Source organism: Alternaria triticimaculans (genome assembly GCF_023758025.1).
Source record: "Alternaria triticimaculans strain BMP 0046 chromosome Unknown scaffold_12, whole genome shotgun sequence".
NCBI lineage: Eukaryota > Fungi > Ascomycota > Dothideomycetes > Pleosporales > Pleosporaceae > Alternaria > Alternaria triticimaculans.
This window is the reverse complement of record NW_026055969.1, coordinates 611,116-638,477: the sequence shown is the minus strand read 5'-3', so window position 1 is coordinate 638,477 and position 27,362 is coordinate 611,116. Positions and strand designations below refer to the sequence as shown.

At 51.9% G+C, this 27,362-nt stretch overlaps 8 protein-coding genes across 8 annotated transcripts; 5 read left to right on the top strand and 3 right to left on the bottom strand.

The window, feature by feature from the left end:
• Nucleotides 1–270: 270 nt before the first annotated feature.
• J4E78_007746 (uncharacterized protein) lies at nucleotides 271–3,306 on the bottom strand (the record flags this gene model as incomplete). The annotated part of the gene is made up of 4 exons (XM_049368350.1): nucleotides 271–681; nucleotides 736–1,316; nucleotides 2,745–2,907; nucleotides 2,959–3,306. 4 exons carry the CDS (start codon nucleotides 3,304–3,306, stop codon nucleotides 271–273), a joined length of 1,503 nt encoding a protein of 500 aa, XP_049220004.1.
• Nucleotides 3,307–7,801: 4,495 nt separating this feature from the next.
• On the top strand, nucleotides 7,802–12,229 carry J4E78_007745 (uncharacterized protein; the record flags this gene model as incomplete). The annotated part of the gene is made up of 5 exons (XM_049368349.1): nucleotides 7,802–8,126; nucleotides 8,181–8,333; nucleotides 8,384–10,341; nucleotides 10,398–11,633; nucleotides 11,690–12,229. 5 exons carry the CDS (start codon nucleotides 7,802–7,804, stop codon nucleotides 12,227–12,229), a joined length of 4,212 nt encoding a protein of 1,403 aa, XP_049220003.1.
• Nucleotides 12,230–12,913: 684 nt separating this feature from the next.
• J4E78_007744 (uncharacterized protein) lies at nucleotides 12,914–14,393 on the top strand (the record flags this gene model as incomplete). The annotated part of the gene is made up of 4 exons (XM_049368348.1): nucleotides 12,914–13,151; nucleotides 13,205–14,027; nucleotides 14,079–14,259; nucleotides 14,313–14,393. The coding sequence occupies 4 exons, from the start codon at nucleotides 12,914–12,916 to the stop codon at nucleotides 14,391–14,393; spliced, it is 1,323 nt and encodes a 440-aa protein (XP_049220002.1).
• Nucleotides 14,394–15,532: 1,139 nt separating this feature from the next.
• J4E78_007743 (uncharacterized protein) lies at nucleotides 15,533–16,270 on the top strand (the record flags this gene model as incomplete). Its single annotated transcript, XM_049368347.1, has 1 exon — nucleotides 15,533–16,270. One exon carries the CDS (start codon nucleotides 15,533–15,535, stop codon nucleotides 16,268–16,270), a length of 738 nt encoding a protein of 245 aa, XP_049220001.1.
• A 409-nt stretch (nucleotides 16,271–16,679) lies between these two features.
• On the bottom strand, nucleotides 16,680–18,454 carry J4E78_007742 (uncharacterized protein; the record flags this gene model as incomplete). Its single annotated transcript, XM_049368346.1, has 3 exons — nucleotides 16,680–17,490; nucleotides 17,539–17,725; nucleotides 18,175–18,454. 3 exons carry the CDS (start codon nucleotides 18,452–18,454, stop codon nucleotides 16,680–16,682), a joined length of 1,278 nt encoding a protein of 425 aa, XP_049220000.1.
• Nucleotides 18,455–22,393: 3,939 nt separating this feature from the next.
• J4E78_007741 (uncharacterized protein) lies at nucleotides 22,394–23,480 on the top strand (the record flags this gene model as incomplete). Its single annotated transcript, XM_049368345.1, has 4 exons — nucleotides 22,394–22,623; nucleotides 22,680–22,750; nucleotides 22,817–23,044; nucleotides 23,092–23,480. 4 exons carry the CDS (start codon nucleotides 22,394–22,396, stop codon nucleotides 23,478–23,480), a joined length of 918 nt encoding a protein of 305 aa, XP_049219999.1.
• A 476-nt stretch (nucleotides 23,481–23,956) lies between these two features.
• On the bottom strand, nucleotides 23,957–24,828 carry J4E78_007740 (uncharacterized protein; the record flags this gene model as incomplete). The annotated part of the gene is made up of 2 exons (XM_049368344.1): nucleotides 23,957–24,018; nucleotides 24,393–24,828. 2 exons carry the CDS (start codon nucleotides 24,826–24,828, stop codon nucleotides 23,957–23,959), a joined length of 498 nt encoding a protein of 165 aa, XP_049219998.1.
• An 856-nt stretch (nucleotides 24,829–25,684) lies between these two features.
• Nucleotides 25,685–27,133, top strand: J4E78_007739 (uncharacterized protein; the record flags this gene model as incomplete). Its single annotated transcript, XM_049368343.1, has 1 exon — nucleotides 25,685–27,133. The coding sequence occupies one exon, from the start codon at nucleotides 25,685–25,687 to the stop codon at nucleotides 27,131–27,133; it is 1,449 nt and encodes a 482-aa protein (XP_049219997.1).
• Between the last annotated feature and the right edge of the window lie 229 nt (nucleotides 27,134–27,362).

Genomic DNA, 27,362 nt, shown 5'->3' with positions numbered 1-27,362 from the left:
TCATATGGGTGTATGCATAAGCTTCCGATCAGTTCCTCAACACCACTACTCTTTGCTGGTGTAAACCTTCCTGTCAATTCCGCAGTCACCTTACAGTGCGCACAATGTGTACTAGAAGGCTTTAACTTTGCTGGCCAGCGTAGAGGCTCAACTGAAAGAGGCGAGCCAGCGGAGTATATTCACGAGGTAAAGTAGTGAGACGAGTGTGGTAGAATTGAGATAGGTGCACGATAAGAGTATTATCTACAAAAGTCATGTATAAAAGATGCGCTACTTGATCCCGTCGTAAAAAGCTTTGTCGGCTTCTAAACCATCATACGTGCTCTCCGTCCCGTCAAACCCGTTCCTCAGATACACGCTTCTGAACCTGCCGATGCGCTCGTCTCTGGCTCCAAAGACCAAGTCGTCCGGTTCATGAATCTCAATCTTCTGGTCTACATGCACGTCTTGGTCTTGAGCGTGGACATTGATGAGACCAGGTATGGCCATTGTGTGCTTCATACGTTGCTGCACTGTGGCATGGTCGGGCGAGTGGAAGATGAAGTAGAGTAGATGAGTGGCGGGGTGACGGTAGAAGGTGAAACTAGGCTTGTCGGTTGGTACGTTTGCTGCAACATCTATCGGGGATAGTTCGTTCTTTATGTAGTTCAGCTTGAGGGTCTCGGTAGTGCTATCGACGGACTGGATCGGGTCAGCTATTACGCTTAAAAGGTACTATTGAGATGAATGCCTTACAATCTGCACGGCTGCCCCAGGGCCTTGAAGCACCTTCAGCGCTGCAAGAGCTTCGGGCGATATTCTGTTCTTCATGCGGCGATCGCAAAGGCGGCATTTGTTCTTCCTGTATCCTAGGTCTTTTCGAGCGCCTCCAGCATGCGCGGCGCTCGTACACGACTCTACATTATTGCCTTGAATGCTTATGTCGTCTATCAGGGTAGCAGCTGCATCTCGCTCTGCCCACGATCGAGCGTCTGTAATCTCTGCGATCTCTTTACATATTATCGAGCTTGAGATGTGCGATGGGCCAAGTTGTCGTACAATATCGTGTCTGTAATTGAGGAAGAAGTCTCGCACGGTATCCTTCGCGCGATATGGCACGTATGTGATGAACGTGAGCGAGCCACCGCGGCGGAGAACGATGTACGCTGGCTTCGACGTATCAAGACTGCTTTCCAGCTGGTTCAGCTCGAGTTGGAAAGATGCATGGTTCTGGCGGATGGGCGCACAAGCTTCGATGTTGCTGTTGCATGCTAGGTAAAAGTTGAGAGCGAAGAAGGCTTCGTCCTTGACAAAGGTCGCGAAAGTATCTTGCGCCGCTGCAGATAAGTCTTAATGTTTGGTTAGCGGTGGTTCTGAATCTGGTTAGGATACCGTACCGACTGTACGAGGATCCATATTTGAGGCTGTTTGCTGTTCGAATTGATATTGTGTACCGGTATCTGAGAGCCTCTAAAGTATGGGAGCCTGATACGATAATGGCCCCAAATCACTATCACGCGTCCTTCCTTGCTCGCCGATATCTTACTTGCTAGGGCTGTATACGACGGTCAGGTTGCGGCAAGAGGCATTATGTAGGCTCAGGCATATGTTCACAAATGACTGGCACCTGGGCATAGTTGCGGAATTCCGCTTAGTGCGGAGCTTGTGGATTATTGCCTGCTATGCTGTACATGGGCACTCCTTCCAAGGATGATGTGCCTTCTCCACGGATTTGTTTCCAAGTGTCGTTGGGATGAGACCTAGGTACGAAGGGTGACGGCAGTGATGAAGCCCTCGTTGCCCTTGACAAGTTGACGTTGATCGGCTGGTTCACCCCGACCTCGGGAGCATCCCGAGATCGCGCTAGACGCGTTCGTGTCGCGCGCAGCCACACGCCATCTTCGCCGCTGCAGTCCATCCATCTACCGTATTTGCTTCAGGTGTCCTCGGCTGGCATCAACACCCGCGGCTGCTATGATCGTCTTCCTGGGTCGATGCGTGTCGTGGCAAGTGCAACCGCGGCGCTTCTGGCTACGCCGCCTGATGACAGCAGCGCCACCTGCGCTTTCCTACTGGCATCCTACAGCCACCCTTAGCAGCACCTAAAACAAGCAAGCCTACGGCACTGAGCTTCAAACTCCAACCTTCTGCGTCGGTTGTTCATCTAATCCTGTCTGGCCCCTTGCGTTCTCGCGATCTGTTTACCTGCATTAGCCAGCTCAACGCGTCCTTTAGAAGCTGGTCAACCGGCCGGCGTCTACATCGTGCCATGTCCCTCGGGGAATATATTGCGCCCCTCAGATACGTCAACGATGCAGAGCGCGAAGTGATACCCGACGAGTATTGGTATACCTGATCCCAGGCCACTCTACATCAGCCCACTCAGCGGAAGACGCACCAACCGAGACTGGGGAGGGGGATACTGACTTCAACTTCCCCATGCTCACATTTTCTCCTGAGGTAATAGCGTCATCGGCAAGCTGATATCACTGTCTAGTCTGCGTATGCAGCATACCTAGGTACGTTCTAGTGAATGCTTCAGCATGGTCGTAGTTAGCAACGCAGTTGGGCAAGAACAGAGAGGCTGTTGTCCACGGAGGTATGAGAAGAAGTCCAAGAGCGCTTATTCACATTCTGTTTCCATTTTATGCACCGAGTTTTGTTGTACACACGCTTCTCTAGTCTCCTTCAAAAGCAGACCTTCATACCACTCTAGCATCTCCGCCATTCCAACTTCCACGCAGCATGTTTGAAGTCATATGTACCAAAGTCCCCCTGAACGACTGGCCTAAAGTTGACGTTCAAGATACCAGGATTGCCATCTGCGCCAGTACACTTTGACCACTTCAGATCCGCGGTGCTGCTCCGCACAGTAATGTAGTCTTTGATCTCTGGGCCAGCACATGCGAGACCACCTGTGAGCACGCCCTGTATATCGTCAGCGTTTCTCCATTCAGCCTTGATATGATGACTATTCACAGTATTTCCAGCATTTTCACTCCAGAAGACCTGGGTATATGTATCCAGTCCGCTGTTTCCCTTCAAATTCACATCGCCCACGTAGTCCACTTGTCGAACCGCAACTTGCCAGCCTTCGCTCGCTCCAGCTGACTGAATGTGTACAGCACAGTTATCTGTTGTGTCGCCTTTGAGTTGCGTGAAGGAGACGCCGGCGCTGTCACCGAGGGTTGCGGTGTCAGACTTCACGGAACCAGAGTCATTAGGACATCCTGAGCCCGAGAAAACGAGCCGCGTTATTGTTGGAGAAGTTGGTGGGGCCGCGAGGGCTAGGAGTGGAAGGACGACGAGGGGAAGGAGGGAACGCATCGTTGGTGGTAACGGCGGAGTGATGCCAGATGTAACAAGACTACGATGTTGTCTAGAGTGCGGCACTTGTGTCGAGCGAAAGGTAATGACTTAGTATAAGGTTAGAATACGTATCTCAAACATCTTCTCAAAACGAGCGCGATCCTGAGCTCTTATACCGAAATAGTTTTCGAAAAGACCGATGCCGCCTCAGAATTTCCCACGAGATCTGCATACCTCCCAGACAACCACGAATTATGGACTCCGTATAGCACTTTGTCGTCCCTTTATGCCCAATATCCAATAGCCGCTCCGTCCGTTCTCGACCACATGCCATTGGCATTTACCCAGATTAAGCGAGCCGCGATCCAGGTCTTATGACCCTTGTCTCCGGCACCAACAACGAGAACGACAGCAATCTTGGTGGGCGATCGGGCTATTCTGGGCTTCTCCGCAATATCGTAGAACGAGCAGGGTCAGACTTCTGGAAGGGCCAGATCTGCAGTGCATATGACTGGGTGGCGATCGGGGTCGCGGTTGACTACTCTGGGGTCGACGTGTAAATTGCGTCTACGAAGAGTGTTCTCGCGTAAAGAGCATCCTCGTGTTTTGGAAATAAGTGAAGAACTTTATGTTGTAAGCAATGTGCTGAGATCCATGCCCTGGTCACGCCGCTGTCTTGTAGTGCCGAATATGCATAGGTGAACAGCTTAGTAGCTCATAGATGAACCAAAGTCCTTTGCAAGGTGAGGAGCTGTTCAAATACGACCGCTCTGGCTACAAATATGCGACTTGCCGAAGTACAAACCGGCCACGGCAATGAGAGATTTTGAGAAGGAGGCGTTGCCTGACTCACGTAGAGAGTTCATTTTCCGATGGTGGAGAATGGCGTTGATGACGGGCACACGAGCTCAGCCCATCACACCAACCCTTGTCGACGCTAATGTAAGCGAGGGCGACCCGCGTCTTCCCGCATGCGCAGCACTCCATCCCCTCATCAAAGACAAAGGTCATGCCTGAACCTCCGGAGAGTACCTCACAATGCGTAGGACGCTCAGGAGATCGTGCGATGCTTGTGCGAGATCGAAATTGAGCTGCGATCTACGCACACCCACATGCTCACGCTGTCGAAAACGGAAAGCCAGCTGTGTCTACGCAAACGAGCCACTTACCTCGTCGTCCACCGAGACTGTACCTTCTAATTATACTTCCCGGAGCATACGTAATGACACAAGTACCTCGCCTGTGTTGGATCGAAACCAACAACCTGCACTGTGGAACCATCCTGCAAATAAGGCCTTCGACCCGTTCGACACTTACCCAGCCACAAGACTACCCCGGGCTCGCGTTCAACAACTCATGATTCATTGTACGTACCAAAAGCCGCACCGGATGCGCTGACAACTTCGCAAAACTACCATGACCCCCTTAGTTTTGTATATTGTCAAGAATCCCTCCCTGCTGAAGGTTCTTGCAACTACCCTGCTTACTGATACGCCATAGTCTTATCAAACATCGCCTTCCAGTATTATCCATTGGATCTCAACGCAATGTCAAACCCTTTCGTTGTGTCATGGTGGCCACTTGCGCTACATGACTCCGCTTTGTTCCACGTCAGCCTCCAGACAGCGTCGTTGGACATAGAGATGAGAGCTCAGAATGGATTCGACAACTCTGAGGTTCTCATGGCAGACTCCATTTCATTAGTCCGGCGACGAGTTGAAGACCCGCTTCAGGCTTATGAGGACGAAACCATGGACTCGGTCGTAACGCTTGCTGCCATAGAGGTATGATGATCTTCTGAACATTGGGGCCCCTTCATTTGATACGCTGACATCTGAAATTATAGTTTGGCAAAGGCAATTTGACAATTGGTAACATGCACATCGATGGCGTGAAGAAGATGGTGCGAATGCGAGGCGGCATACATCTTTTGAAACTCACAAGCCCCCTCACAGCGCGAATGGTCACGTGGTAATCATGTCACTCATCGTCCGCTATCTACGGTCGCTCTACTAATCCTCTAATCCAGGGTCTCATTGATACTGACGCAAAGTCCGCAATTTAGCGTCCAAGATCATCTGGATATTGGAGACGGAATAGCCCCGATATCGAAATGGTTGGATTTACCAGCGTCTTCTCAAGACCAGTCTTCACTCGGCCTTTCGGAACTCGACATGGATCCCACAATCGGCGATGTATTCACGCGGCTTCGACATGTGTTCCACGTATCACGCCAGCAAGAGCTCTCAACTACTCATCTGCATGACTTAACATGCTTCGTCTTGCACAAATTACTTTCCTGGTCACCATCGAAATCACAACTCAAATACTCGAACTCATGTTCGACTTCCCAATGCATCCGATACGCAATAGCATTATACATGCTCATCATTCATGGACCGACATACTTCTCGCATGCGCATCTACAGTCCACCTTAGTCATCGAACTCAAGAGATATATCGAGGACTTAATGCCTACATTCGCGACTGCAAACGCTGAAATCGCCTTGTGGGTATTGTCCATCGGTATGGTTGCATCGCAGGACACAGATACATCTGGCTGGTTCAGTGCATACGCCACGACTCTTGCTCATGATCTAGCACTATATACATGGGTAGAGGTTCGTTCGTATTTGGAAGTAGTGCTCTGGTACAAGATACAGCGCGGAGAGGGACAGTTCCGACAGCGATGGGAAGAGGCTCTGAGTACCGCATGATCTCGCAGATTCTCAGGCACCTTGGTAACCGGATACAACCGCAAGTTGACAAGCACTTGCGCATTCTTCGTATGCTACTTACAACCTTGACCGTATGGTTTGGCACGTGATATACATGGTTGCCCAACGAGCAGCCTAGAGGCGCACGAGATCATCTCGCAATTCTGGCATGCGTCAAGGTCAAGCCCTCAAAAGCGCGAGTTCGAAACACGGTTAGCTGGGGGCCTTAATCTTCGGAGACTAAGCCTCTTCCGTCAAACTTCGCTCTGCGCCAGTAATGCACAGAGGCATGTCACGCAGTGGAGAGATCGTGTGGTCGGCTTCGGAGACTAAACCTTATTCAGCTTTTGACTGGATGTTCCGTGGACCGTATTGTACTACATGCTTACGATGCTCGTTGGCGATATACAACCTTGCAAAGCCCGATCGGCGAAGCGAGAGAATGAAGAAGTAAAAGAGTTGGTTGTATGGCGACAGGATTTGGAATATTGTAAGCCGATCTAGAGAAGCTCGTAGCTCTCTCATATCACCACGCTACGTAGTCTTTCTTCCATTCTTTCCACTCGCGGTACCTGTTTGCTCGATGGAGAACATCTTTGCTCGACTAGGGTCAAACTTCGCGTCAGCTACTTTCAAATCATACAGCTAAGCATTGCTGCAACCGTCTGGTCTTGATTCAGGGACACTCAAATCGTAGGATCCAATTTCTGGGCGTTCTTACCTACCATATATCTCGGCGCCTACGTGACGCGGATTGCGCATCGTTTGTGCGCCGACAAGCTAAGCGGTATTTGCAGCTGTTCAGGCGTGTTATGTGGGTCCACCTCATACAAGGAGTAGCTTGAACAGGTCTGCAGCCTACATCAAGATAGAAATATGCAAAATATATAATCCAACGTTAACGTAGGCTCTCGGAAGTTTGGGGTCTCTTGGTTAGCGTGGGCCGAGGTCGTCATCATTGGCGATCATCACATGATGTCATCGATCTTCGAGTCGTTCTGTCTTCCGGCTTGCCAGCACGGTTTGTCTACGACCTTATAGCCCACACAATAACGATGCATACATGCGCGGAAACACTTACAAGGTCACCGAGAGGTCCAAACGTATCCAGCCTTGCGCAATACGATCTGACGTACATGGGATGCACTTGAGAAGCATCCGAGAAGCGATGGCATTCAAGGTTGTAACATGTTTTCCAATACAGGCGCATCGCTACGAGTACATGTCAACCGCACAAGAAACATCCGCAAAAGATTGCTGTTTGACCAAATCCAAGCTGACGTCCTCGGCGAATTCCTCATGACTAAGAACACAATAACCACAGATGTATCAGTAAACAACAGCAGTCAGGTAAGCGATCGGGTCTTCGCGGTTATATTTCAAATCTGTTATGGAACGGAGTCGGAGCCAGGCGTCTGGCGGCGCGTTGATCCTCCGACTCTCGTGGGCATATGTGACGGCCCGAAGAGGCGCAAGGGTACGGCCGTGTCTTCGACCCAGGCCTTACGGCCGTACTGCAGCACGCCCTCCACCACAACAGATTATGCGGTTCGACCTCTCTCCGGCCAAGAGCTTTGCCAGATGGCGCACGGAGTGGCTTCAGATCTATGGAAGAAATGATGTAGATAAGCAAATTTGGTACTTGACTATATGGACTACCGGTCCTGCAGTTTCTCTGGTCCATACCATCCAGCCGTCACTCCGTTGTCTTTTCAGCCGCCAACACCAAACTTCCTGTTGTTGCAGTTGGCCTCCAATCGATTCACGTACCTACTATACACAAATTTGCACTGCAAATGCAACCAACGACTCCTAGTTCTGGGTACAGCACCGAGCGCGTCGATCAAGACTACTTACCCACTTCCAAGAGTGCACCCATCCACAGCGAAACATGGCCTATCTCGCAAGAAGTCAGAGTACTCAGGGATCGTGACGAAGCTAATGGCGGCAAAGCCCGGAAGTTGGGTGTGACATGGAAGAATCTCACAGTCAAGGGTATCAGCAACGATGCCGTCTTCAACGAGAACGTGCTGTCGCAGCTGAATCCATTCGGAAATAGGGGAAAGGGTGCGCCAATGAAGACAATCATCGACAACTCGTATGGATGTGTGAAGCCTGGAGGTATGTCGCGCCTATTCATCAAGCGCGAACCAAATGATGCTGACAGTTCTCCAGAAATGCTTCTCGTCTTGGGTAATCCGGGCGCAGGCTGTACCTCACTGCTGAACATATTGTCGAATCACCGACAGGGCTACGCCGAAATTGACGGGGATGTCTCCTTTGGCTCCATGTCCAGTGATGAAGCCAAGTCCTACCGCGGTCAGATAGGTGCGTAGTCTTCTGGTGAAGCAATACTTCAAATGCTGACCTGCCCACAGTCATGAACACAGAAGATGAGATCTTTTTCCCAACCATGTCCGTCGGTGCGACCCTCGACTTCGCAACACGCATGAAAGTCCCCTACAATCTGCCGCCCGACATCACTTCTGCCGAACAATACGCGAAAGTCTACAAGGAGTTTCTACTCAAATCACTCGGCATTGAGCACACACACGATACCAAGGTGGGAGACGAGTACATCCGCGGCGTCTCAGGCGGTGAGCGAAAACGCGTTTCCATCCTGGAATGTCTCGCAACGCGCGGCAGCGTCTTTTGCTGGGACAACTCTACGCGCGGCCTAGATGCTGGCACAGCACTGGATTGGACCAAGGCTATGCGTGCCATGACCGACATACTTGGGTTGACTACCATTGCAACCTTGTACCAAGCCGGCAACGGTATCTATGAGCAGTTCGACAAGGTGCTCATTCTCGATGAGGGAAAGCAGATCTATTTTGGTCCAAGAGAGGATGCAGTACCCTTCATGCAAGATCTCGGATTTCTCTGCGACCCAGCCGCAAACCAAGCCGACTTCCTAACCAGCGTAACGATCTCGGATGTGCGAGCCGTCGCCGAAGGCTATGAGGAGAAGTTCCCGCGCAATGGTGAAGAAGTACGTGCGGCGTACGAACAATCGTCCATCAAGCAAGCGATGATTGCGGAACTCGACTACCCCGACAGCGAGGAGGCGAAATTGAATACGGCCGACTTCAAAGAGATGATAGCCCGAGAGAAGCACAAGTTTCTTCCAAAGAATGCCGCTGTCACTACGAGCTTCTACTCTCAGGTCAAGACGGCCGTTACTCGACAGTACCAGGTGCTGTGGGGTGACAAGCCCGTGCTCATCGTCAAGCAAGTCTCTACCCTCATCCAAGCTCTTGTCGCTGGTTCGTTGTTCTACGCCGCACCGGATCACTCGGCCGGTCTGTTCCTCAAAGGTGGCGCACTGTTCTTTTGCCTTTTGTACCCTGCCTACATGGGGCTCTCAGAGGTGACAGACTCTTTCACTGGACGGCCTGTCCTGGCTAAACATCGATCATTTGCACTGCATTACCCCGCCGCTTTCGTCATCGCTCAGGTCGCTACCGACATACCATTGATGTTGTTCCAGATGTCGCACTTCGGAATCGTCATATACTTCATGGTCGGACTCAAGACTACCGCAGAAGCTTTCTTTACCTTTTGGATCGTCATCTTCGCTTCAGCCATGGCCATGACTGCCTGTTTCCGCATGATCGGTGCCGCCTTCCCGACATTTGATGCAGCGACGAAAGCTTCAGGTCTCCTCGTCTCGGCACTGTTCATGTATATGGGTTACATGATCATCAAGCCTGAGATGAAGCCTTGGTTTGTCTGGATCTTTTGGATCAACCCGATGGCCTACGCCTTTGAGGCTTTGCTAGGCAACGAGTTTCACGATCAACAAATACCGTGTGTAGGTCCCAATCTCGCTCCCAATGGGCCAGGATACGTGCCAGACCTAGGTGGACAGTCGTGTATTGGCGTCAATGGCGCACGACCCGGGGCTGTCATCGTCACAGGGGATGACTACCTGGCCTCCATGTCTTTCAGCCATAGCCATCTCTGGCGCAATCTCGGTATCATTATCTCGTGGTGGGTCTTCTTCGTCGCTCTGACGATAGTGTTCACGTCAAGATGGAAGGAGATGGGTGAGGGTGGCCGTGGACTCCTCATCCCAAGAGAGAAACAGAAGAAGACACAGCATATCCACGTCGATGACGAGGAGTCTCAATCATATGAGAAGCCACATGCTAGCTCCGCGTCCTCCGGATCTGATAACACGCTCGCCAACCAACTCATCCGCAATACTTCAATCTTTACCTGGAAGAATCTTACGTACACTGTCAAGACTCCATCAGGCGATCGAGTTCTCCTTGACAACGTACAGGGATTCGTGAAGCCCGGAACTCTTGGGGCTTTAATGGGATCTTCGGGCGTAAGTCATACCTCAACGTCCACTGTGAGCGTCATGAACTCTAACACTGTATGTAGGCTGGCAAAACGACATTACTCGACGTTCTCGCTCAGCGGAAGACCGACGGCACGATCCATGGGTCTATCATGGTTGACGGACGAGACCTCCCGGTATCGTTCCAGCGATCGGCAGGCTACGTTGAACAGATGGACGTACACGAGTCGTTGGCCACGGTACGCGAGGCTTTGGAGTTCTCCGCTCTTCTCCGACAATCTCGTGAAACACCACGAGACGAGAAGCTCCGCTACGTGGACACCATAATTGACCTCTTGCAACTCCACGACATCGAGCATACACTCATCGGCCGACCTGGTGCTGGCCTTTCCATCGAGCAGCGTAAACGATTGACGATCGGCGTTGAACTGGTAGCGAAGCCCAGCATCCTGATATTCCTGGACGAGCCGACGTCTGGCCTCGATGGGCAAGCTGCATACAACACTGTGCGCTTCTTGCGCAAGCTCGCGGAAGTCGGACAGGCTATCCTCGTAACGATCCACCAACCATCAGCCCAGTTGTTCGCGCAATTCGATACGCTTCTTTTACTCGCCAAGGGTGGCAAGACTGTCTACTTTGGCGATATCGGGGACGATGCAAGTACGGTGAAATCCTACTTCGCTAGCAAGGGAGCGCCATGTCCACGTGAGGCAAACCCTGCCGAGCACATGATAGAGGTCGTCTCCGGCAGTTTGTCTCAGAACACGGACTGGAACAGGGTTTGGCTCGAATCCCAACAGTACAACGACGTGACCGAAGAGCTTGACAGGATCGTTGCGGAAGCCGCCGCTCGCCCACCGGGTACTGTCGATGATGGCTATGCGTTTGCCTCGCCCATGTGGGAGCAAGTGAAAATAGTCACGCATCGTATGAACGTCTCGCTTTTCCGCAACACCGATTACGTCAACAACAAGGTGATTATGCACATCCTCTTGGCTTTACTTAACGGCTTCACCTTCTGGATGATTGGCGATAGTCTTCAGGACTTGCAGTTGCGACTGTTCACTGTATTCAGCTTCATTTTCGTGGCCCCTGGCGTCATCTCCCAGCTACAACCGCTGTTCATTCAACGCCGCGATGTTTACGAAACGCGCGAGAAGAAGAGCAAGACATACCACTGGGCGCCATTCGTGACAGGATTGATCGTTTCGGAGCTTCCGTATCTGGTCGTGTGTGCGGTCATGTACTATGTGTGTTGGTACTTCACGGCAGGTTTGCCTGGTGCAGCCAAGTACGCTGGTAGCACATTTTTCGTTGTGGTATGCAACCCCCCTCTCATGGCAGCGTCGACGGTGCAGAAACTGACATATCGCAGCTTGTTTACGAGTTCCTGTATACTGGTATCGGGCAGATGATCGCAGCCTACTCTCCAAACGCCGTATTCGCCTCGCTCGTCAACCCTCTCTTCGTCACGACACTGGTGTCTTTCTGCGGAGTTCTGGTTCCCTACAGTCAACTCGAGCCGTTCTGGAGGTACTGGCTTTACTATCTGGACCCGTTCAACTACCTGATGTCCTCTCTCTTGGTGTTCACCACCTGGTCTGCGAATGTGGACTGCAAATCGAGCGAGCTCGCCATCTTCGACCCTGCTGCCAACCAGACCTGCGGCGAATACCTCTCAGTCTACCAGCAGGGTATGGGATCCGGTGTCAACCTGCTCAATCCCGATGCCACCGTCGACTGCCGCGTGTGCCAGTACAAGAGCGGAGCGGACTTTCTCCGGACCCTGAACCTTGCGGAGGAGTATTATGGGTGGAGGAACGCCGGCATCGTCGTGTTGTTCTCGGTGAGCAGTTACACACTGGTGTACTTGATGATGAAGTTGAGGACCAAGGCTACAAAGAAGGCGGCGTAGAGGGGCGTCGTGTTGTGAGATGGGATGAGATGCGAGACGGACGCGTCGGTAATGTTGCGGCGAAGACGACGGTCAGCGGAGTTTCTGTGCAGGCGCTATGCATAGGTGGCGTAATTTAGATTTCCTATTTAGATTTCCTATATCGTGTATCAATACCACTGTCTCTTGACGGAACGCGTGGAGAATTTGGCCTGTGAACCTATCGTGCCTGTGAGGCTCTAGCAGTCGCCAAGCGCTTGGCTAGCTCCGATGACTAATCTAGCGTCTCACACATCCGCCGACGTGACCGTCCAAGCGTCTTGCGTGCCGGCGCTGCTACATCTTCAAGAGCACTCTGGCCCACAGCACAGCTCGCAGTCTACCTATCTTCGGGAACTCCGATACACGACCTACTGGAATCTCGGGGTCTCCAATGGACGCCCGAAGAGACGCGATGGATGGAGTAATCTGCCTGATAGCGCCGCGGCGTGGGATTGGCGTCTCCAACGGCGACCCGCTGCACCGACGTCATGGTCCAGGAACGCGGCCCAGGTCGCGTGCGCGACGACGACGATGATGCTAAACTCTGTCCTCCTAATTTCACGCTTGAAGACTACTCGAAGCTTTACATCATTCTGACCACCGCTACCACACGATCGACTCGGACTTTCCTCCGCTACCGACTGCTAGACGTCTCTTCCCATCATGGGTGTGGCTGCAGGCGAACTCATCGTACCTTTCACCGGCGCCATTCAAGCTGCCTTCTCGGTGCTCCTGACCATTGCTTTTGGTGTTGTCGCAGCACAATGCAACTTACTTTCGCCCAACGCGGCGAAGGAGGTGTCGAAGCTATGCGTGCGCATGTTTCTGCCGGCTTTGTTGATCTACAAAATTGGCTCCAATCTGCATCAGGACACCGGAGTGCGATATGTGCCTGTTCTGAGTAAGTATACTTTGTTGGGCCTTCGTCAACTATATGCTTACCACAATTGCTAGTATGGTCGATATCCTACACACTACTTTCCGTCCTCGTCGGCCGCGTCCTTACGCGCCTCTTCAAGCTGCCAGCTTGGGTAGCACCAGCAATCGCCTTCAATAACACGACCTCTCTTCCCCTCCTCCTCATACAGTCTCTCAAGCAAACCCAAGTTCTCGATGCCATACTCATTGGCGGCGAGTCTGGCAGTGAGGCCATGGATCGAGCCGAATCATACTTCCTGGTGAATGCAATGGTCAGCAACTCGCTTACCTTCGCGCTTGGGCCGCGCTTGTTGAGGCCAGGAGACGAGGACGCATCCAATGAACCACATGAAGAGGACGATGATTCGGAGAACGGCGAAGCGAACGGAGATGGCGTGAGTAGTGATATGGAGCGAGGTCCTGATGGGATAGTCGATGAGGAGACTTCGCTACTCCCACAACAGTTGACCAAGCCCGCAAACCGCGTGGAGGTAAAGGGATATTTGAAGACAAGAGCATGGTTCAACAACTTGTCTCCGTGGCTACAAGAGACACTGGAAATCACATGGCATTTTGCCAACGCTCCCTTGATCGGCGCTATCGTCGGAGCAGTAATCGGATTGACGCCCGCGCTTCATCGAATCTTTTTCAGTCCTAGCAACGAGGGTGGTTATCTCAACGCGTCGATCACGGCGGCGATAAAGAATATCGGTGATCTGTTTGCTTCGTTGCAGATCATTGTTGTTGGGGTAAAGCTCAGCAAGAGCCTGTTGCGCATGAAGCGCGGAGAGCACAGTGGGGAGGTGCACAAGGGTAGTCTGGCGACCGTGACCTTGATTAGATTCATCATCTGGCCCTTGTAAGATTATTTACCCGCTACATGGAGGAAGCTTCGACTAATCGACAACAGAATAAGCATACCTTTGATCTACGCAATCGCCTCGAAGACGAAGCTTCTAGATGCAGACCCTATGCTTTGGTTCTCGATGATGCTCATGCCGACCGGTCCGCCTGCTATGATATTGGTAGCGCTAGCTGATGTTACAGGTGCCGCGGAGTCGATGAAGATGACTGTTGCAAAATTCTTAACAGTAAGAAACCATCAGATACTGTCAGCTGGTAGCATCCACTAACCCACCGGCAGATCAGTTACGCAGTCACTCCCATGATATGCTTTGCTGTAGTTGGAGCTTTGAAAGCTACCGAAGCTGCGATTAATCAATGAGCACGCGTGTTGCGTCTTTTCTCTTCAAACTCTTCTATCACCTAGCTCTAAATTGCAAGATGTTCGATACATGCATCGTTGAATCCGCTTGCTGTCGTTGGCATGATCGAGGTTCTCCAAGCTTCACGTGATGCAAACTCTCGACTTCCAAAATGTCACCCATCGACACCTATCCAATCAGTCTTTTTAGGAGTTTGCCTGGCTATGCCGAAGACGTAGGCTACCGATACTCAATATAGGCCGCATGTTTCCGGTATTCAGACAAGTGTCGCAAGTAGTCAGAGCGAACAACTCTTCCGTCGTCCATATATCATGTCAGAAACAAATACGCGAATGCAGATATATAAGTCATGATGGCAAGGTCCCTCCCACATCTCAACCTTCAAGTTGCTACATTTCAGGCGGCTGGGTCGATCTCGGTCCGAAACCTACATTGCGCTATATGTGAACTGTGCAAGCAACATCAAATTCAACATCGTTGGATGCTTTGCTTAGACGTAAAGTTGCGTACTTCGCGCAGATACTCCATCATGGCCCGAAAGACATGTATTTCATCAAGTCTTTGATGCTGGGTTCAATGCCCCTACTTTGGTGTGGCGAATGTCGCACCTGCCTATCAAGGCTAAAGGCCGTTGCGGGGCACGATAGCTGCGCTTGATTAGGTACTTAATCTCTCCAGCATCATCTCTTTAACTCTGAGACGACTGTTGTATACAATATTGCCTTGTTCCTGAGTGCTTGCATCATGAAGACATTATCCATCCTGTTCTCGATCGCTTCGTTCACATTCGCGCATCCAAAGCCTACAAAGCCTCTCTCATGGACGCTTACACCCACAAACAGTACACAACAATTCCGTGGCCTTTCGCCTGTTGACGAAAAGGTACTGTGGGTGTCCGGTACGTCTGGAACCATCCTACGTACCACCAACTCCGGGAGAACGTGGGTCGACGTGTCCCCGCAATTTGTGTCCGAGAATGCTTCAGACTTCCAGTTCCGCGATATCCAGGCTTTCTCCAAGAAAAAAGCTGTTGCTTTATCGATCGGGGAGGGAAACTTGTCACGCATCTACAAAACGGACAATGGGTGAGTTGCTCGTAACAAATTACATGCAACACGTATACTGACTTCGCGCGCCAATGTCCAGCGGAAAGAGCTGGAGACCCACGTTCATCAATGAGGAAAAGACAGCATTCTATGATTGCATGGCGTTCGAGACAAAAACAGGTAGAGAGGGCCACGGCGTTGCAATGAGCGATCCTGTCGACGGCAAATTCCGTCTGCTAGAAACGTGGGATGGTGGTGCGCACTGGTCTATTGTCTCGAACAACACGATGCCGCCAGCGCTGGACGGCGAATTCGGCTTCGCAGCAAGCGGAACATGCATTGAAGCTGCGGCGGGGCGATGGTACATCGCAAGTGGCGGCGTGGATCCAGGAAGAATCTTCTACACAAGTTCCGATAGCGTCAGTCATGGTTGGCAGGTCGCAAACTCGTCCATCTCTGGTGGTGCCGCTGCCGGTGTATTCTCAGTACGTTTTCGCGATACGCGTCACGGTATCGCAGTCGGTGGAGACTATGAGCAACCTACAGCCAGCAACAACACGGCGTCTTGGTCGAACGATGGCGGCGTCAGCTGGCGAAAGGCTGACTCGTTTCCGCGCGGATATAGATCGGGTGTCAGTTGGGTGCCAGGCAGGAGACAAACAGCCGTTGCAGTTGGAACCAGTGGATCAGATGTCACTATCGATGGAGGGAGGAATTGGGTTCCTATCGGTAATGGAACGTTCGATGCTGTCGAGTGCGTTGAGAGAGACGTTTGCTGGGCCAGCGGGTCTGGCGGACGGGTCGCAAAGCTGGATCTACGGGGGCTGTGAGCCATGATATCAACTTGAGGCATCTTTATCAGTTCAACCAGATCTGTGAGTATTAAAACAAAAGTTTACAACGCTGTAAGGCAGTGTAGGCTTATTAGTATTTATTTTGAATGCTTTGCGGGAGGTACATGTCTACTTCTATCCCTGAGTGGGGTGAGATCTCGAGAAGATCCGCCTAAAGATGTCCGTGTCAATGGCTTCATATAACTTTGGAGACGCAATGGTTGTCTCCAATCCAACCTTCGCTGGCGTTGCACGGCAATATCCTCATCAAAGCCACCCTGCACTTGCGTATATACAGCCGTAACGAAAAGTCGCGTTACTTAGTGCTAGCCAAGGGGCGTACGCGACTTTTGGGCAACGTATGCTTCGTCGCGTGACTAAAGTATAGTGGTGTTGAGTCGCTCAATTATTGTCGTAGTCTGCAAGGTGGAATCACTCTTAATTCGATGCCCTCGTCTTTGACTGTCGTGGGAACGCTCAGGTAGGATTCGCGTGATCGAAACGGTGAAGCTGTCAGGGGTGGTGTAGGCGTGGCGTCTCTGTTTCCCTTTTCCACATCTGCGGAACCGTGCGGAGATGTAGCAATGTCGTCATTGTCGTTGTTGCGGAACACCACGTAGAAAATGATGGTTGTGAGGGCCATGGCTCCTGCCAGACTACCGTAGAATCGAGTAAGGTATGGATCGCGCGCCCCTTCCGCGATGACTAGCGCGATAGCAGAGCCTATCCCCGTAATGAGCATGTTGATGGCCTGTACGAGCACTTTCATCTCCTTGGGTGCGTGCTTCTCTGCGTATTCCATGGCTGTTGTCATGGCGAAAACCTCGCCCGTCGCTATGAGAAAATAAAGCGGCGCTTGTACCCAAACATTAGGCCGATCTTGTGCGACAGATTGGCGGTCTCCGCAGTCTGTTGGGTGGTCGAAGCAGGGCGGGGATGCGTAGATGTAATGCTGCACTATGGTTGCGTGCAGCATCGAGAGTACGACGAAGCAAAAGCCAATGGCAATGCGAGTGACTGGCTTCAGATATATGCGCCGCTTGGCTAGCATGGGGTTGAGGACGTACTCCACAAACGGACTGACTATAATGCATGCCACTTGGTTCATGCCGGGAAGGACATCGTTGGGTGTACTACCGGTATCCATATCGCTCGCTTGAGAGATCAAGTTGTTCTGCATTTGGTCGAAGCAGATGTAGAAGACGATGAATGCCAGGCTAGTCTACGTGTTAGTATGCTTGAGAAACAAAAGTGGTAGCACTTACAGCACGCGACAAGCGCCCAACGCACGTGTCAGTTCATCGACGAACTGGCTACTCCATGGAACTTCCTTGGATTTCTCCAGGCGCTGATACGCTGGGTCTGCGCGGTCCATCCGGCACCCGTTGCGGACGGCGCAGCTGAGAACTTTCGCAGCGGGTACAATGACATCTGCCTCCTGAGGTGGGTTGACTGTAATGTTTAGCACAAGGCGTACCAAATGAGCGAATTATGCGCACCGAAACACTTCCTTCCGAAGACCAGCATCCCAAGGGCGATGATGATACAGCCAAGACCCAGCGCATACGAAGGAGCGAAGTCATGGTGCCTCTCAATGTAAACACACGGAAATGCCGACAAAGCCCCTACGTTACCAATCCAGAAGTATAGATTGTAAATGAACTTGAGAGTGATTTCGCTGTCAACGGCGACCCGTTCGCCTTTCGACGACGCTGGTAAGTACTTCGAAAGACATGTTCGCGCCACGCGTCTCCTCAGCCATTGAAGCAAACGGTTCTGCGTTCCGCAAAGCGTCATTTCTCGTGGAGCTCTATCTGTGTACTGGTTGGCGATGAAAGACCTCATGATGGCCTGGGTCTAAGAAATTCAGTACGCGTAAGAATGGTTGTTGACTGCTTTACTCACACCACCCCCACCAAGGGCTATCAGGACCATTGCAATGATCAGACCAGGCAGACCCGCGCCTCGACCGAGCATGGAGGGTAGCGAGCTGACGACCAGTGCAAGACATCCCAGGGCATATACCGTCAAGCTGATCAGCAAAGTCTTGTATTGGCCCAGATGATTATCTGCCAACGGCGCTATGAAGACAGGACTTGTGAAGTAGACTATGAAGAATCCACAGTAAATGCGTGTTGCCGTCGTCTGGCCGAGGTTAAGCGCACCAGGGGTGTGCTCCATATCGTGATGCCGGGGATGTTCCATGTAGTTTTCTACAACAAGCTAGTCAGAACAGTTGATGGAGACGAGGTATTGGCAACGACATACGCCAAGGGGCTGTGACTGTCCGCAATAGAGTCAGTGCTAGTTCAGGCATGATGTTGCGGTGTGATCAAAACACTCACGTCCCCAGAAAGTTGCCCTCTCCCAGAACCCGATGACAGCAACGATCCAAAGCTGCCATGGTATACTACCTCTGACACGCCGCAGTCGAGAAACATTGTGCTCGGATTTTGTGTCATTCGTACTGGACGCCTGTGATACTGGGCTGTTTGGTGCACTGTCTTCAGCGTCAGTGCTGGTGGTTGTCATGGTGTTGATCGAGGACTTGCCCGTTCATGGTTGCGGTTCGCTCCACTACCAGAGCACTGCGTTCGCCCGCCGTTGGTTCGATAAGAGAATGGGAAGAGATGGTGAATTCGCCTGCGAATTGACCAAGCCGGGCTATAAGTGAAGAGCGCGTTACGTGCTAGTAAAGCGATCCTCGGAGAGCGAGGAAATGAAAGTTCGGTGGTAGCGACAAGCGCGAGAGCCCAATAACGAGTGAGTTGCTGTCGACCTGCAGTTACCTTACTCAATACCTACCAATGTTGCGGTGAAAACGTGTTCCATCCGTCGGTTCCTGCTGGTGCGGCTGCCCGTGCGGGAAGGAGGTATGCAGACGTAATCGCGTCTTGAATGCTCAGTAGTGTTTGATCAGCGTTTTTGTGTGCTACCCTTCTGGGTTTGTACACCAAAAAGCCATTAGTGGGGTTGCCACACTTCAAAGAGAAATGAGTGTTCGATTCATGGGGCGCGGTTACTGTCATCCAACAGCACGCATTGATACAACATCCACAAGTGTTGGTTGAGGAGCTGTTCTACAAAGTGGTGACGCCTGCGTTGCACTCGTATCGTTAACGCGTGCCAAGTTTCAGTAAGAGCTCTTTTGGATGAGGTGACGTTACGAAGGACCGGATTGTGGATTCAGTGCCAGAGAACGATGACCCGGGTACCAGGTGCAGAGACAGGTACCCGAGTCGTGAAGCCATGGCTGCGTTCGCCGCGCGCGCGAGGCCAGGGCTCTTCTCCAAAACTCCGGAACAGAATCTGGAGTCCCCACATGCTACTTCAGAAATTGGAGATGTGTTCTGATCCCATCCACAGATGGGTGTAGCCATAGGTGCCGGTTTCCCGTTTTCTCACCTACACACGTTCACGTTTACGGTGTTTCTACAGGTGCTTGCTCTTGGTGAGGCAGGAATCCACAGAGGCTCAAAGAGTAGCTTCTCTTTCGCATGCAAGCGTCCGGTCTCTCGTCATGAGCCGGGCAGGTGCAGATGGTCCAACACCGCACAGTGCCACCCGTCGGATTTATGAGCCTATGCCGTCTCGTGCTGTCATATTGTGCGATTTATCCTTCGACTTTAGGTTTTGATGGAGACACTGGAACTGAAAAAGTGATGTATACGATTGTACGATGGGGCGCCTTCGAAGGCTTACGGGAAGATGCACGCCCAAGCTTCCGCGCCGGTGATTACGTCAGCTGGCTCTTGCGCGGGGCCAGGATACTTCCCAACCACCAACTGGGATCCCGTAGCTTTGGCCCTCGTCACGTTCCGAAAGGTACTTTTTCAGCATACGCGTACCTGCATGTCTTGTTTGCAGCTTTTCACCGCTTCGTCCGGCAGCGCTGGGGTGTCATTCTCCGCTCTTTCAACGAGACGTGAAAGTCGATCAGATCAAGCTCGAAGATGATACGACCTTCTTTATGGCTGAATCATGGCAATTGGGGCAAGTCGCACAATGGATACTTACGGCGCTACTCCGATGTAGTCTCCGTCTTTGGCTCTGCTGCAGCCTCACTTTGGAATGAGCGTGTGATTGCCACGTCGCTTACGGATTCCTCTTGCTCTATTGCAGAAAGGACTTTTTCCTTTTTTCCTGAGGCTTCGGTGGCGGTGAGTCGCTCAACCAGTAAGGTAATGACGCGGGCATCATTTGTCGGTGTCGCCAGATCGCAACCGACGTGTGACCAAGACCGACGGCTCAAAGGCGACCATCGTGGACTGGAATTTCGTTTTGGCGCCTCGACTCACGGGAAGCCTGACAACCAACAGTCAAACGCAGAAGTGATTGGTGTGACTACCACTAAATAACGTCCCGAACAGCGACACGGCCTAGCCCCAACTCCCAACCGTGGGGTTGCAGATGATCGTCGTAAAATCGCGGGGCTGGACTGTGCCGCTGGGAAATGTAAGACGCGTCCTGCAGGTGGCACCAGGCACGAGTAGTGCGAAATCGGAATTTGCTCCGAAGTATTTACCGGCTCCCCCGTACTCGTTCATCCATTTTTCACATTACACGTCTCCTCAACATTGTTCTCCACTGTCGTTTACCTCGCCTATAATGTACCACCTAGACGGCAATCCGGCTCCTTCCGACCAAACATTGTTTCAAGATCTACTCAAGATCACCACATCGAAATGGCAGTCAATGCTCAAGAGAGATGCGACACCGGCACGACAGGAGCCTGCTTCGCGACCTTCCGTGTCCAGAACCTCGACTCAACTCTCGGTGCCGATATCGAAAGAGTAGAGACTCTCCATTATGTCCACGGACGAAACAGGTCGCAAAGCCTCCGCAAATCTTTTGTTCACGCAGCGTCGCGTCACTCTCTATTCGAAACGCTACACTCGCAATTGGAGTAATCAGGAACCGAGCGACACCTTGTCTGTTACTGACACCTGCGATCGTCATACTGGGCGGGTCAAGAACTGAACAACACCGGCGACCCTGATGATGCATGTACCAACATGATGGCTCAATGGAGTAGTGATATCGAATCTGTCAGGTGTACAACACGGCAAGTCTGGATGAAGTGGCAGCGTTCACGCACTATAACGGTTCAATCGTTCGTAAAGGTAAGATCACCTACTACACTTGCGCAAGCTACTTTGCTAACCTCGTCAAAGGCAGTCTTCTGTTTCACGACAAAACGTACGTTTGCTCCACAGCGTGCCTCATCGCTTCCCGGCGCGCAACCCGCTACTCGCAGCGCTCCATCATCACATCCACCTCGCAGACTTGCCAACCGCTGGCTGCGCATACACTCAGGTCTTTCGTGGAAGACGGAATAGAACCGGCGGACAGCATTGAGGGATAAACTGTGGTGTTACGATACGCTGTGCAAGTGCTCCTCTTCTTCTCAGGCCCAACCATGTGTTCACTCCGAAGCGGTCGGTGACATATCTGCTAGCAGAACCAGGGAAAAGCCATGGAGCTTTGCTTGGTTGTCTGAGCGCGGTTGCCCAGTACTTGATCGACCAGACGGACGCACCAATCCAATGTCCTCTTGCATTGCTTGATGGATCCTGCCTTCTCAGCGAGCAACGCACCAGTAGGCGCCAGTAGTTTACAGAGGTCTGCCCTCAAATGGTCACAATACAAAACTTCATCTCATTGTTATATCGTCAGACTTACAGAACCCGTCATGAGCGTGGCCAACTCCGACCAGCCATAGCCTGTGTGTCCGCATCCCTGTCAGGTCTTGCGCAAGCGACATATTGCATATGACTTGACATACTATGGGGCATCTAATCTTAGTCCGATTAGGCACGGAGCACCCAGGCCGATCAGCATATAAAGGTATCTTAGCCACCCATAATCTAATGTATAGTGTACGATTGCAAAGACTCGCCCAAAGATCGGTACGGCAATCTACGACCACAGCACATGGCTCGCATTATCGAGATTCGTATTATCAGTCATTTCGACCAGCTTAGGCCACGCGCTCCAATTTGTTTAGCTAATATAATCCATGATAAATCATGATGACCATCAGTATCTTGAATGGTACTTCACTGCACTCCCATCCACTCCGGCAAGTCTCAAACCCCTACCGTAATACACTTCTCCAATATGAAGAATCTTATCCTCTTCGCGCTGGCAAGTGTTGTCTCAGCCCATACCATTTTTCAGAAAGTCTCTGTCAACGGCGTGGAGCAGGGTCAACTGAAGGGCGTCCGCGCCCCCGATTCTGACTACCCTATCACAAATGTCAACGACGCGGCTTTTGCTTGCAACAAAGACATCAAGCATACAGATAGCACTGTGATAAGCATTCCGGCTGGAGCAAAGGTCGGCGCATGGTGGGAACTCCGATGTACGAACCGTATGGAAGATGAACACTGACTTCGCTGAACAGGTGGGGACACGTCATAGGTGGAAAGCAGGGTGCTAACGATCCCGATCATCCTATTGCTGCGAGCCACAAAGGTAGGTGGCGCTTCATGATAGCTCTCTCGGTCATGTAGAAGCAGATAGCTAATGTATCCACCGCAGGGCCGATACAATACTACCTTGCCAAGGTAGACAATGCCGCAACTACTGGCACCACAGGCCTTCAATGGTTCAAGGTTGCCCAAGACGGTCTGAGTAACGGAAAATGGGCTGTGGACACGATGATTGCCAACGGAGGTTGGCACTACTTCAACATGCCTACTTGTGTTGCTCCGGGCGACTATCTGCTGCGTGTCGAGCTCATCGCCCTCCACAGCGCTTCGGCGCAAGGTAATGAGCCCAGGCCATCGCACTATCAACCTGCTGATGTTCAACAGGCGGCGCCCAATTCTACATGGAATGCGCACAGATCCGCGTCTCGGGTAGTGGCACAAACAAGGGCTCCAACTTCGTCTCTTTCCCTGGTGCTTACAAAGCCAACGACCCCGGTATCCAACTCAGTATCTATGACACCACTGGGAAGCCCTACATGGGTGGCAAGGCCTATTCCATTCCAGGGCCTGCGCCACTGACTTGTGCGGCTGGGCAAGATGGCGGCAGTGGCTCCACACCAGCGCCTCAACAGCCAGCTCCAGCACCAGAAGCGCCGGCTGCGGGAGCCGCACTATACGCGCAGTGTGGAGGTGCCACGTGGACTGGTCCAACGACCTGTGCGCAGGGAACGTGTAAAGTAAGCAGCGAGCATTACTCACAATGCGTGCCGTAACATGTCCGCCGAGATGTTGTAGTGTATGTAGTCGACTGCGACCGGACAATTAAGGCTTTCGGAATACTACTCATGTCTTGATCATTTCTACCCGTCAAATTTCGCGAATACGGCATCTTCGCACATGCCTTTCGAAATTATCTCTACGCGTGAACTTCTTTTCGGGGATTGAACACGTAGGGTTGGGACAATAAAACTTTTGCGTTGCGTAAATGTCCTTGTGAACGCCGCGCTCATGTCTCTTGAGATCAGCTTTGAGTGCGAAAGCTGATTCGCAGTGCCTGCATCGATACCGCCGTCGGTGCTTGCGGTTCAAGTGTACACTAAGAGTGTGTTAGCTCCAGATCTTTTCAATATTTGCGAATGAAACGCCAGGCTGGCGACTTACTTCAACTGCCCCTGCGAATGGTATGTCGTCTGACATGTGTCACATCGGTAAAGGCTCGAAGACCCATCGGAGTTTTGCGCTTGATCGCTCAATTGGTTGGACGCTGGACGCTCTCTGGGAGCTGTTTCTGAAGCCTCGTAAGATTGCTCACTGTCAGGTGGAGAGCTTGTGTATTCTGTGGGGGAGTCAAGGAAGGGGTTGTCAGCTTGAGCATATGAGGAGGGCCCCGCTGGTGAGACTAAAAGTGGTGATGAACTATTGCTCATGGCCATGACCTGCAGTCTCTCCGAGCTTTCGCTATTGATGTCGTTTTGGAATGGTCGTTTCTTTTGGAGCCATGGAAAAATGACTGGATTCGGGGTATGCTCTGCGTCCCATGGGCTGATGTATTGCTCGTCCACCGAAGAAGTGGCGGCTTGTCTAGCCCAGCCAAAGTGTGCAGGCGCTACGGTGAGTAGTTGTGATGATCCTTCTATAGCGACATATCAGTGGAAGCTCCAAGACAAAGCATGGAGTTGACCAACCACTCTGAGGGATGATGCGTTGCAGGTAGGATCGTTTGTCGATGCCCAGAACCTGATCGGCCGTGATGACTCTCGGCGGTTTCTTGGTTGCATACTTCTCCTGCCTCGCCCATATCGAATCCTTGGACGATGCTTTGGCATAAGGAGGTGGATCAATTCCGGGGCGCTTCCGTTCGCGCTCTAGATCCCTAAGTTTCCTGAAGGGATCGAGTTTCCGCCTTCTGATTCGATCCGCAAGCCATACCCATACTATAGGCGCTGCGAGTACAAATGTGACGGCCAGACATATACCAATAAACATCGAGGCAGCAGCTCTTTCTTCTGCTGGACTCTTGGACGGTGGTGACTCGTTGTCTGTTGATCGTGGCTCCAGTTTCCAGTCCAGTCGTGCATCCAACGTGAATGTTGCCTCGAGAGGCGTCGGGTAGGGAGCCATGGTGGCCGGTAAAGGCAGGACAGCGATGCACTCGCCGTGTGAAGCATTGATCTCATCGCTCTCTCTATATCAAAGTCACGGCCTGCCTGTGGCTGAAGCGATGGCGATCCGAGGCTGAAGCCGGGAGGCATACATTTTCTATAGGACTGCCGTGATTGGGGAACTCATCATACCGGTTAGAGGGCATTTCCAGATACGAGGACCTTCTAGAGCCCGTCGATATGGTGTTATGCCGCTCAAGGTATGGTGCTTGCCCCATTAGTCCTTTTGGCCCCCGGTTAATGTTGGACCCATGCCGTTGGTGCACGCTTGCGCATGTCGTGAACCCATCTTTGGGGTTGAATTGATCCTTCAGCCCTATGGTAGGAGGATAAAAGCTAGCCAAGAAGCCCTCCGTTGGACTGTCAGGTGCGTCTCGCGGCTCTGTCGTCATGTGTTGGATCGAGTTGGTCGTGTTGGTCGTGTTTTTCAATGCACGAACGTACCTAGGTAGGAAAACCGGGATTGATCCCGTCGGAAAGCTAGGAGCACCTGCCTGGTCTTGGCGGCGTTCGATGCCACAACAAATGCATCAACACAACACCATCAGTATAGCTAGCCACGGGTATACGAGAGTACGTAGTAGGCCGAGTTCGCCAGCGATGCACGTCCGACTCTTCATGATGTAGCAAGAGCTCTCGCCGCGCTGTCCTCTGTTGAGTTGCGACACGAGTCAGTACTTGCATTGGTAATCCCTCCATCCCCTTGCGGCGTCCCTTGCGAGTGTGAGGGATTTACAGATCTACATATTGTCTGTAGGATGCTGCGATACCCATGAGTTCTCTTGCTTCCTCAGAGCCGCTCCCGCCTGTGCAGAATGGCCGACCTTTCAAACCTCAAGAAGCTGCGCCCATGCGGCAGACTAGAAACATACAGCACCGCGCGACACCATCTCGGGTTCTACAAGAACGTTGGCTTTACCGCAGAATATGTGGCATCAAGGAATCCTCAATCGTCGCTCGAACTGCAAATCTATACTGCGCTCCGAAAAGTTATTGCCCAGCACCCGGTCCTGACAACCATCACGCTGAATGAAGATCAACCCTATCCCAACGTATACTTCGCGCAACTCCCTGAGATCGATCTACGCACCTGCGTAGAGATATGCGAGAGAAAGACACCATTCCCAAACGATGGCGAGGCGGACGAAGAGCTCGATCGATATCTAGGGCAGCAGCATAGCCGCGATTTTAAGGACAACATAGGCTCGAAGCCTTTCTGGCGGCTGCTGGTCCTGACTTCAGCACAAGACACATCCAAGTTCACGGCGACGTGGATGTGGCATCATGCGCTAGCAGACGGAACGTCAGCCTTCTCGTTTCACAAATCATTCCTGGCTGGCCTCAACACTCCGGAAGGCATCGCAGATGCGATTGTCAAATCTTCGTCTGCGGATCTAGCGCCGCCATTAGAGGACTTACATCCAATGACTATAACGTGGCCTTACTTCATCAAGGCCATTCTTGGTGCCTTGTTACCCTCGGTATTCGCAAAGCGACCTCCGAAGCTATGGGCGGGCAACGCTATACAGCCGAACGCTACGCCGATTCCGCCACCACATTATCGCACACTCGTCCTGTCGAAAGCAACTACGGACAAGCTGGCTCAAGTCAGCCGATCTGAAAAGACAAGCGTAACAGCAACATTACAATGCCTTCTCGCCGCGTCACTCTTCACCTGCCTCTCAGCAGAAGACTGTGAGAGGCTTCACATTGAAGGCCCGATATCGATAAAGAAATTCCTGAACGTGGAGGCACAGCAGATGACCATGACGATTGCCGAATATGCCTACCTTCACGAGCGCGTCGCATCTCGAGAACCCAAACTCAAAGATTCAGCAGGACTGAGTGTCCTACAGCAGTTCTCATGGGACACTGCACGCGCAGTGAAATCCACCATATCCACAGAAGTCGCCAAATCTGGCGTCGATAACCCCGTCGCGCTGCTGAAATACATCTCTTCTATGCAGCAACATTTCTTCGACAAATTAGGTAAGCCTCGCAAGTCTGCAGCAGAATTGTCAAGTGCAGGAGTCTGGAAGCATACTCAGAGTGAAGGAGTATGGACTGTCGGTCGGATGGTGTTCAGCCAATCTCCCAATATTGTGGCCAATGCTTTGAAACTCAATGTTGTAACAGGTGGCGATGGAAACGCGACGTTGAACTTCTGCTGGGCTGAGGATGCTGTGGAAGAGCAGCTCATGCGTGATATCATCGAGGGAGTTAGAACTGGGATCGAAGATCTAGTAGAAAGGAGCCAGGAGTAGATAGCATAGTTGCATGTTGGAGGCGGCTGTATTGAGTTTTATCCGCTGGTCTGCGTAGTAATGATAGTTTCAACGCATGTGCACCAATGAAGCGCAAGGATAATCCATAATACGCCCTTCCGGGCGAACACAAAGAGGGTCTAGGAAAAGTCCACGGGCTGTCCTGGGTTGGAAGCCTTATAACAGCACTTCCCCTGTGAGCCGAATCACATACCGCTGCCGTGTTCAG